This window comes from Danio rerio, chromosome 20, assembly GCF_049306965.1.
Source record: "Danio rerio strain Tuebingen ecotype United States chromosome 20, GRCz12tu, whole genome shotgun sequence".
NCBI lineage: Eukaryota > Metazoa > Chordata > Actinopteri > Cypriniformes > Danionidae > Danio > Danio rerio.
Window position 1 is genome coordinate 24,677,501 of NC_133195.1, and position 12,077 is coordinate 24,689,577.

Genomic DNA, 12,077 nt, shown 5'->3' on the forward strand with positions numbered 1-12,077 from the left:
ACTTTTTTTTTTTGAGCCCAACTGTAAAACACATTTCAGTTGTATTTATTAAACATCCTTTATTATTTAATTTCATGTTGATTTTATGTTTATGCATTTAATATTCTCACAAATATTCTGTATTTATTGATTTTTTTTTATTATTATGATTATTTCCCAGGTTTATGTACAAATGTCTACCTCACGCTTAAAGGTCCTCTCTCTACAACTGCGACCCTGAACACACAACAAAAATGACCTCCAGCATAGACCGGTAAGTCCTTTCTTGACCTCAAACCATTCTCTGACTAATTGTTTCCATGGACAGCCACAATACATTAGTTTGACAATGAAATAGCTCATAAACATCATCGTTATTTCCAGGCGGTCATATATGGTCAGTTCACTTGAGGGCAAAGCATTTCCTGTTCTGCAGCTCATAACAGCAGCCTAACCATATTTACAGTTACATCAGATGCACTGAATGCTTTGCATCAGAGATACTCTGTTGTTAGTTTTATACCAAAAACACTCACTGTCAGCATAATTAATGAACGCACACTTATTATTTACTGTATTAGTCAGGTGACAGGCTTTTTACATATTCTGTAAAGATAAGAGTATTGGAATTGTAGTTTAATGTTGGTTTGCAAAGGCCAGCACATCAAAACAGAGCTCTAACATCCTAGCAGGTGAGTTGAATTAACTTTACTCCACAACAACATTAATGTATCTACTAGCAATTCTGAAATGTCCTAATTTAATCTAAAAGTTGTAACTAAGGCTGCACAATATATCATTTCAGCATTAATATCGCAATATGCACATCCCCAATAGTCACATCACAGGGTCTCAATGTCAAGCATGCACTATTGTTGACCACGAGCTTGTAGATTACCGACAAAGTTTAACCATTTAACGTTTATTAATTGCATTTCTTTTCTGTTAAACACATAGAGTGAGTTTAAAGCATTCAAGCTTCAACAAACATACATTTTTTACAGTGAAGACCACCAAGTGTACGTTATATATTTTTTCTATATTTGTGTTCAATTGCTATTAAGACTTACAAGACAAATATAATCTAAAGGATTTTCCCCTCTCCTTTGTATGATTTTTCACCACTAAAATCTAGTTTAAAGTTAATTTTAATAATTTATATCTTTGCTAAAAACTAAGTATTTACAGTTTTTTTTAAAGGGGCAGTGCCATTCTATGCCCCATCCTCTCTTCACGTTTCAGTTGAGATTATGTGAGACATCACACATACAAAATGGGCATTAAAGTTAATTGTAATCATTTATGAAGATGCACTCTCCTATTAAATCACCCTAATCATTTTGATATAATAAACTATTCACAAAAGGATTTATTCAATGTATCTAGTGGCGTATATTTCGTCTTGCATTGTATATCGCTGAAAAACTAAATATTGCCATGTTAATTTTTTCCAATATCGTGCAGCCCTAGTTTTAACCTCATCCACTCCAGCATCACCTGGCTTATATAATGGCACCTGGTTTTATAATGTATGGCTTTAATCCTCTGCTGGTCATTTCTGACATTTTGGTTTCTTGAGATTCACTTGTTTGTTGTCTCTGTCAGATTAGTGTGCAAAGGCTCCGCCCCTTTCCTAAAAAAACAGCAACGCATTCGCATTTAAAGGCACATATGCAAATACAGTGCATTTTTGCTCACACCAAAATAGTGGCAGATTTGGCAATCTATAATGGGGTCATTCAGGGTGTTTTAAGCTATAATTCATTGCAACAAATAAATATGATGTATTTCCATTAAAGTATCTTAGTAACATTTTAGTATAAATACCACTTTCCATGTCAATCTGTTGCTGGTCATTTATCATATTTTGACTTCTTGAGATTCACTTGTTTGTTGTCTTTGTCAGATTGGTGTGTAAAGGCTCCGCCCCTTTCCTTAAAAGCAGCAGCTCATTTACATTTAAAGGGACATGTAAATACAGTATGCTTTTGCTCACACTCAAATAGTGGCAGATTTGGCAATGGAGTCATTTGGGGTATTTTGAGCTAAAAATCATTCCACTAGAGAAATAAAATGTATATCCAATGAAGTATCTTTGTAACACTTTAGTTTAAGTACCACTTCCCACTTCAATATGTTGCTGGTCTTTTCGGATATTTTGGCTTCTTGAGATTCACTTGTTTTGTTGTCTTTGTCAGATTGGTATGTAAAGGCTCTGCCCCTTTCCTAAAAAGCAGCAACTCATTTGCATTTCAAGGAACATGTAAATACAGTGTGTTTCTGCTCACACTCAAATAGTGGCAGATTTGGCAATCTATAATGTGGTATATTGAGCTCCAAATCATTCCACCAGAGAAATATAATGTATATCCATTGAAGTGTCTTGGTAACACTTTAGTTTAAGTACCAATTGCCACTTTAATTTTCTGCTGATCATTTCAGATATTTTGGCTCCTTGAGATTCACTGGCAGATTTAGCAATCTTTAATGGGGTCAATCAGGGTGTTTTGAGCTAAAACTAATTCCACTAGAGATTTATTTTAAATCAATTAGAGAAATATTCATTAAAGTATCTTGGTAACACTTTAGTTTAGGTACCAATATTGAAGTCTGTGTGTAATCAAAATGTTATTTTACTGGAGTACATTGTTATTTATTTAGGTGAACTATTCATCTGTGCAAATAAACAATGAAAAAATAAGTTTTGTTTTGGTGATCTTCAATCAAAAGATGTCTATTTACTTTTGCATTTGGAGCAGTGGTCCTCCACTGTCGATGTCAGATGGCCACAGCCACAATTTTTTTAAACATGCCCCTGTTTCCGTTAGTTTGCTATGTGAGGATGATGCACAAAAGAAGACCCGCCCCCATATTACACAATATTTTGTTTCAGTTGGAAGTACATCAACATATTAAAATAAAAGTCTCAACTTTAAGATACTGGCTGTTTACTGGTACTTACAAAGTACAATCTAACTGGGTGTCTGTGAGGTCTAAAAAGTATTAAAAGTTGATCAATTTAGGGCACTTAAAAAGTATTTAAGAACTCTTAAATCCTATTTTACAAGGTTTTAACATTTGTATCAGTATGTTAAAGTTTGTCTGAATTTATTCTGTGAATATTGGGATGCTGTGTAGTGTATGAAATCAATAAAATCCTGCTGTATTTTGCTGCTTTGTTTACTGCAGTAACCAGGGAAAACATTGTTATTCCTGCTGTTGTAGGCACCACCTGCTGAACTAGCATTTTTATTGAATAAATGAAAAATGTTTAAGTTTAGAATTAGTTTCTTACAATTAGTATTTAGTATAAATACTATAAATAATTTAAATTAAAACGTCCCAAATGTTACCTGTTAATCTAAAGTGGCGATGATGTATTAAAATGTATGGTAAGAGTATTAAAAAGGTTTTAAAATTTATTAAATTTCACTCTCTGATTCTTGTATATACCTTGTCTTGTTCTACAGCCCTAATCTAGCCAAACTACTAATAAACAGCTAAATTAAAAATATATTAAGCTAAAAGTCTTAGTTAATGGTTTGTTAATAGAGAGAATCATCTTAAAATAAATTGTGACCAAAATCTTAATATCTCTGCTCATAAATGGCTTTTTGCACGTCTGACATGCAGATGTAACACACCCCTGGCTGGTTGCTATAGCGACAGTGGTGAGTGGAGTGGCATTAGACATGCCCGCTCTGACCAGCCTCATGGAGCGCAGCTGCTCTCTAACTGGTTGAGCCTGTTGAGTGACAGTGAGACGAGCCGTTGTGTGGTGGCGGTGGGGAATTTTTTCCAGCTAATCTCTGGATTACCGCCATGCTCAATAGAGCAGCAGCTCCATTTTCCTCCCTCAGAGGTTTCCAGGTAAAGTAACTGGAGATGGCACCTTCGTTTGAAAACAGGGACTTAAAACCATCACCATATGGTACTTGCAAAATCTATATTTTCTTTTCTTATCCAGTGAATCTGTGTCTTCTTAAGAGCTGTAAATCATCCCGTCTCACTGACCTGTGCAAGCTTTAAGTGACTCTTCAGACATGACGTGTTCTGAACTTATAATTCAGATTGTAACAAAACAATGCACATCATTAATTTACAATTAATCATTTGGCAGATGCTTTTATCCATATTCCAAACTTCCAATAAAAATGTGGCTCTTTAGAACAAAATGGTGGTACATAAACATTAAAAGGTTAAACAAATCTCCTTTAAAAAGTCAAACTTGCTGAAATGTATCTTAAATAATCATTGAATCTGTTTTGAATTGAACATAAAACAATTAAGCCCCCCCCCCCCCCCCCCCCCCCCTCATTGTGTTGAATCAACTTATTTTAAATAATTTGTATAAGTGTAGGACATTTAATAGGTTAGAGAGTTAATTAAAAAAACATCTGTCAAAATTAACGGCAGGGTTAGGGTTTGCTAGTTGTTGCTTAGGAATTAGTTGCTTGTAGTTGCATGATTCACTATTATTACAATAGTAAGCATGTGTACAGTAACTGGAAAATAATGTCTTACTATTTTACACCGGGGCTTGCCGATTACTTATTTCTAAGGGAGCACATGTGGTTCTTGTTTAAAAAAATATAAAAACTATTAAAAACTTTAAGGGCCCAATACAAATGTCAAATAATGTATTACATAGTGTGTGTTTTTTTCAATAAAGGGATATAAGGAGACTTTTATGTGTAAAATTCATTATTTATTATAATACAATATGCTAGCTATTTCTGCTTCAAATGGGTTATATGCACAGCTAGTGTTTTCAGTCAATCATAAACTTCCGGTGAACAAAAGACTGTGTAACCGATAGTGCCCTCAGAATCAGCAGGTTAGCGCAGAATCTCCATTGAAAATACTGGGGTAAAATAAAATGTCATACTTTAAAGACATGGCGGGAGAAAATTAAATACATAACACAGTGCTTCTTGTCCAGTCTGAGACCCACATTATATCGTATATCTATCAGGCAGTGAAGATCTAAAATGTGGCCATTTTATATGGGAAATACAGATCACTGGAAGCGCTGAAGCTGGCTGGCTGAACTTAAGTGTCCGCATATACCCCATTCTATTTAATAACTATGTAATTATTCATAGGATGTAATCGCATTGTAATAAACTATAACATTGAATTTGCAATAATTAAATATTATCGTATACTAAATTAAATGCCAGATTTGTATAGTTTAACCAAAATACAGACATTAACAAGGTAAAGCTATTTACTGTTGCAAGGCTTTTATTTTTGTTGCTGCCAATAATGCACTAGGACTCTTATTTTGATATATACATACTTTTAAAAAAAGTGTGTATATGCTGATTTGCTTATTTAAAGATGAGGGAGATCAAATATATACTTTTAATACCAAATAACAGTACAATACATAACCAACGTAATCCATGAACAGTCTATGTTATAAATTCGCAGTAGCTTTATTTATAGCAAATGCAAAAGGCTGAAAATTGCAATGTTATTACTTTTAACATGTAGATCTCACAAATAATTAAAACTTAGCCTTTCAATGTTTAATAATAGTAGCAGTGTCTGCATTCCTGCTTTTACCTTTTGAGATCTCTGTTTCTGCTGAATGCAATGAAGAATGAATCTCCACACCTCTGATAAACTATTAGAATTATCATAATTTACCCATAACCTACTTAAGAACAAAATAGAAGTTAACAGTAACATTGTTAGCATCTTGACAATAAACATGTTAATAAAAAACAACATTCAAATTAGATTTTTTTGGCTACCCCATGCATGATTACATTATATATTGTTATTAACATCATATAAGACACAGCAATAGCGTCAGATGCAACACATTGATATTATGGCACCAGGTTAAACTGTCTGACACCTTTATGGCACTCACTTACATTAAAATAAATACAGGCCACAACTGAACATGGAGGAGGGCCTCTGAATTAAACGATGAATGGCCTATTGGTAGGAGTGCAAGAATTATATATCTATAACCACCTCAGAGAATATTGGGAGTTGCGAGTCACTGGCATTGTTATTTTGGAAGTAGCGGGCTAAAAAGTTTAGGAACCCCTGAACTGAGGTGTACTTGATTTATCTTTGCACATTTTTAAATAAAAAAATACATAAATAATTTAAAAATGATGCCACTAACTTTTGAGGGTTTCAAAAATATCTTTAAAACTCCTAATTTATTTTCCACAGGTTAAGTGAGAGAAGGAAGTCTTAAATTCATAAAGTCATGCAACTGAATGTTGTATAGACTCCAAAAAAATTGAATTTTTCTTTTCAGTACAAATATATAAACATCTTTAAATAAAAACATGGGAAAAATATATGTCTTGTTTTCAAGATATTGAAAGGGTAAGTTTTGGGTGAAACATTGTAACATTGGTAAAAATGAAAATGTATACAAGTCTGTTTTCATATCCAAATTTTCAATATATTTTTCTACTATCATTTAAGATTATACATAATTAAAAGTTCTTTGTCAGATTGAAATTTCAATTCCAAGAAAACAAAATGTAACCCTATTTTAACTTGTATGGTTTCTTTAATTACAGCAAATCTTTCATTTAATAACATAATAAGACTTTTATCTAAAATTCAGACGGGTTTGTCTTTTGTAAGCAATTACACATGTCTTGGGACTGGTCTTACCTGCTGTACACTTTAGTCAAAGTGAAACTGCCAAGCCCTTTAATTGGAAATGAATGCATTTCGACTTCAGCACACACACAGTGACATCTATCAGGATTGTCTTTTTTAACATGTATAAAGCTGTTTTAACCTTTGCATTTTGCCTGACATTATGAAAAGCGCAGTTACATTGTCAATGTTCTCTGCTTTTAAGTTTGATAAATTTTTAAATGATGATGGAAAATTGATGTTTAGTCTCATGTTGTCAGGATAGAACATAACAAAAACGCTATAAAATGGAGCAAGTAAAACATATCACTAAAGCAATCCATGTCGGATTGTATTTAACTAAACAAATCCAAAGCTTAGTCTCAGCAGTACTTGTTAAATACCCATCGACTTCGTTGTTTTTCATGTGCTCCCAACCAAATTTGTTCAGGCATTGTTCTTTGGGATAGTTAATGCTGTTTTGAATTGTCACAATCTGCTATTTTTTCTGGAGTGTATTTGGTATTTTTCAAACCATGCCTGGCAGCAACTTGGGTCAAGTTCAGTCTGCAGCTTTCTGGAGTAATTGTGCTTGTCAGAACTGGTAAATGTTAGTCTTGAGGATTGTAATATTTGCCAGGTCAAACAATAAGACGTCAACATTTCATCTTAAGTCTGGAGTCTCAAGTCCACATCTCTGATATCCACTGATAAACATTTAATTTAGCAAATCTAGGTCAAATGTGTGTGGACCAGCTCTGGGCTTCTTGAAGCGTTAGAGTAAATACAGATTTTAACTGTGTAGTAAATTAAGCTTTAAGAGTTCATTAATTAGTGGAAGCGGGAATCTAAGGAGTCCAAACGTTTATGTGGACAAATAATAGGGACAGATATTTCTTGGTTTTCCAAAAAGATTTGAAACACATTCAACATTGAGCTATATTAAAAAAAATGGTGTATTTTTTTTCCAAATATTTTCCCAAATTTTTGGGGTGTTTTTTTTTTTTTTTGTGGAAAGTTTAAGGATGGTATTTTTAATATATGAATATTTTAAAATATATTTGACAGTTTTAACAAACAATTAACTATTTTAATTAAATTTTAATTAATATAATTATTTTTATATTAATTTAAAAGTGTTTACCGTAAATTTTGAATATTTCAGTTAATTTTGACTGCATTTAATTTATTCCTGAATGAATAAACATTGTTTTTCTTTCATTAATAATATTAGTAATAATAATATTGATATGAATAAAATTCTGATCCCAAATCTTAAAATGCCCATCTTAAGGATGACTGAATATAAATTGTTGTATAAAAATACATTGATTTTGTCATTTGCATATTATTTGGAAAACAATGGCAATAATTAATTAGCAAGAACAGTCTACTACTACTACTACTACTACTACTTTTCCTTTATTACCTCGATAAAACATTTGTGATTTGTCCACCTCTGCCCTAATATATATTTTTCTTTTTTTTTCTTTTTGGCTTCCTTCTTAAATATTGGCTCTTAATATTTGCCACTGCCAGTAATTAAACATGCGTTACTATAGAACATGCTCTTCTTTTTCCAATCCGGATCAACTTTACATTTGATAATAAAAAATTATGGTTCAATTGAGGCCACGGTGATACACCGTGTATACTTTGCGATCAATACTGCCCTCTGAAACTGGATCTCTGGCATCAGTTGGACGTCTTTATTGCATTGTTGTGGTGATACTGTTGGTGTGTTTGCTTTACAGGAGCCAGAAAGATCTCCCTGTATCTCTCACAACACAAACACTATTAAAGTTAATGATCAGCCATCCACATCCTCTATATATACGTGTCGGAGAGAGAGCAGCAAAATGTTAATACACAAGCACTGCATTGTTTTTGTAGTACAAATGTAGGTCATCATATTTTTCTAGTTCTAATTGCTCAAATTAGCGTCATTACAGGCAGATGAGTCTCGTGTTCAAAACGAGGCGTTCATAAAGCCGTCAGAAGAAGAAAATGCTCTCTGCGTGTAGTGAATAATGGACTTGTTTGTGTCTTGGAAACAATTACAGCTCTCCTGACGCTATAATGCATGTCCTGTCAATGTGCCGAGGGTCTTTTGGATGCGACGGCTTTGAGTTTAAAGACAGGTGTGGAATGGGGTCATTCGGAGTCGTGAGCTGATGCACATGCTCTTACGCTGCCAGCGTGTCATGCACGAGGCTGTAGTGACAGTTGCAATGACGCATTTAAAGCCCAATCATGAAGGCTGAGTGTGTGGTCTAAAGGAGTCCCCGGAAGGTTTATGTGAACTCAAAATGCCCCTGAGATTGTTATAGCATGCTATGAGTGCCCATTTTTAAGTGGACACAAAAACAGAATAGTTTTGTTTGTGTGTCTCTTTAAATGCAAATGTGCTGCTGCTCCCCGCCCATTTCCAGGAGGAGGAGCCCTGTAATAAAAAATTCTGCCAATACAAAACATTGGGGGTGTTTTATTAGCATGTCTGTCTCACTCCTACGAAAAACTGTATCAAAGTTCACATGAGCACAATCAGTTTTAGTCATGTCCTGATTTTTGGTCATTAAAACCTCACTAATGGTTTAGTCTAACTGTAGCATGTAGCAAATTTCCACAAAAAAGAAATTCAGTTCTTTTGAAATTCAAATATAGAATAAAATTAAAGGGATCCAAAAAAAAAGTTGCACAGTTTCCACTTCAAACTTAACATAATGAGACATGTTTTGATCGTCAAATCAGCAGATTAGAAATATTTCTGAAGGATCGTTTGGCTCTGAAGACTGGAGTGATGAAAAAAACTTTTTTATATTGATGAAAAATCAGCTTTTTGATCACAAGAGTTTAATTTTAAATACAATTGTAGTCAGAATTATTAGCCCTGCTGTTTATTTTTTCCCCGATTTCTGTTTGACAGCGAGAAGACAAATTTCTAAAAACTGATTGATTTTATCTTAGACATGATGATAGTAAATAATATTTTACTAGATATTTTTCAAGACACTTCTATACCATAGACATTTGAAATGGTGTAAACTCAAAACTAGTGGCTGCATTTTTATTTTATTCCTCATTGGTGGCTTATTTTTATTAATTTAAAATCATGAGCCCTTTGTAAACGTTGCATTTAAATAGGAAGTAAAAACATCAAAAATGTCATTAATTTGGCTGAATAATACTGCTGCTGTTTTCTGTATTCACAGTGCAGTGTAGAATAGTGTTCAAACATCAACTCTCTTGTTATTTATAACCTTAATTGTCCTGTTTAAAATATATTAGCTAATCTTACCTCCTCATATTGTTTTTGCCCACCATTTTGAGCAGATGGCTTTGAATTTCACCGAGCAGATATAAATATCTTTTTTGTTTGGCAGCCAAATCAGTTGACGTCAGTGTATTTTTAAACTCACTACTACATGCGAGACGTTGTTTTCTTTATTTTGATCCCTTTTTTTTAGGTGTTTCCTATAAATCCATGTATTGTACTTGTATTCTTAACTGAAAATGCAGTTGCACTAATAATATTGATCATGTAATGTGAAATTTTACATCAAAGAGTTTTTCTTTATTTAAACACACACTCACAAATGGGCCACAGTAACCTAACCCCTCAATTGTAAAATTTATCTATACAGACAGTGATAATCCAGATAAAAAATTATTTAACAGAAATGAGCTAAAGCTATTAAATCTCTAACATTTCAGTTGCTTTGCAGATCCTGCTAAAACGAGCTATGGTTTCTCTCTCTGTCCAATAACAGTGCACATTTCATTTACAAGGTTTTAGCTTGACTTGAGGCGAAAGTTGATTGGTTGCTCCCACGTGTGGACTGTCCAATGGCATTTTTTAACTTGATTAGGAAAAGAAAAGCAAGTGGCAAACAGAAAGAAAAAAGCATCAGTCAAATGCCTTTTTAAAAAGCTATTTAAATTGTGCATTTAAATGTATACATTTTTTTATATAAAAATACAGTTTTATTGTTTGATTAATCAGCATTTTTAAACATAAATTAAATAAACATTTCTAAAATTGTCTATTTATTTATACACTGTAAAACCCAAAAAGTTAAGGTAACTCAAACCGTTTGAGGAAACCAATTGCTACAAACCATTTAAGTTCAAAAATAAATCCTAATGAGTACTGTAAACTTAATCTGTTTGAGTAAACGAAGCAGTTTGAGCGCAGTAAAACTCGATAAACCGACTGAGTACTGTAAAACCCAATAAGTTAAGTCAACTCAAACCGTTTGAGGAAACCAATTGCAACAAACCATTTGAGTTAACAACTTTTAGTCAATTTTGAGTTAACTACACTCATTTCATTTGATAAAGTTGACTGTTGGGTTTTACAATGTATATTTCAAAGTATACACACACATTCACATTTAGTCATTTAGCAGACGCTTTTATCCAATATATATATATATATATATATATATATATATATATATATGTATTTGTCCATTAATTGTCAATTTAAATTGTGATTTATTTATATACACTGTAAAACCTAAACAGTTAAGGTAACTCAAACGGTTTGTTGCAATTAGTTTCCTCAAATAGTTTAAGTTCAAAAACTAATCCTAATGAGTACTGTGAACTTAATCCATTGAGTGAAGAGAACTTAAAACAACTGAGTACAGTGAAAAACCAATAGGTTACGGCAACTCGAACCATTTGAGAAAACCGATTGCTACAAACCAGTACTGTACTGAGTACTGTGGACTTACTCTATTTAAGTTGAAGTAATGAGATATTTAATTAACTAATTACCTTCAACACTGAGTTCAAAACATAATTCAAATGAGTAGAATTACCTTTCAGCCATTTTGAGTTAACTACACTCATTTTACTTAGAAAAAGTTGACTGTTGGATTTTACAGGGCACATTTTAATGCTTCAATTATGAAATTGATTCTTTGATACTTTATTTTATTTTCAACCAACACTCTTGATCCTCCATACTCACACACCCACAGGCTTTAATGCAAATCAACTGAGGCAAATTCTTGACTGTTTGTGTAAAAATGCTGGTAATGGACATCCGGTGGCTGAATAAAATGCACATTATTTACCCACATTATTCATGCACATTATTGATGAGTTTGCACTCATCAATCTCGTAACTTTACAAATATACTCTCATTTGTTTGCCTTCCATCCCTAAAAACGCTCATTCACTCTACCTGCACACAATGCATGAAAGGTCATTGTGATCTCTGCTATAACCGAGACAGACACATGTCCACACACCCTGTGCAAATGACCAATTATCTCAGGGCTACAAACGACAGAGCGACTGTCATTTCGTTTTGAGATGACCTTAAAAAAAAATCATAGATGTAAGCTGGCATTTACTCTGCCTTGTGTCTTTCCAAAGCCACACTGCTTTGAGAAGCTGCTATGACATCAGTTGTGAAATCAAACCCAAATCACGTCCGTCACAAACTGTCCTTAGATCTGCTGCC

General features: G+C 33.2%; 1 protein-coding gene across 12 annotated transcripts in view; it reads left to right on the forward strand.

The window, feature by feature from the left end:
* The window catches only part of clocka (clock circadian regulator a), a 107,077-nt gene that overhangs the window by 61,122 nt on the left and 33,878 nt on the right, over positions 1-12,077 (forward strand). For 11 of the 12 annotated variants that reach the window (XM_073932138.1, XM_009294633.5, XM_021468354.3 and 8 more), the window contains exon 5: positions 161-253. Coding sequence is in view for 11 of the 12 variants with exons in the window: in XM_009294633.5 (XP_009292908.1) it covers positions 234-253 (20 nt within the window). In the remaining variant the exon portion in view is untranslated. Of the gene's footprint in view, positions 1-160; positions 254-12,077 lie in introns of those variants that run through there. The other variant, NM_130957.2, reaches the window with a different exon arrangement.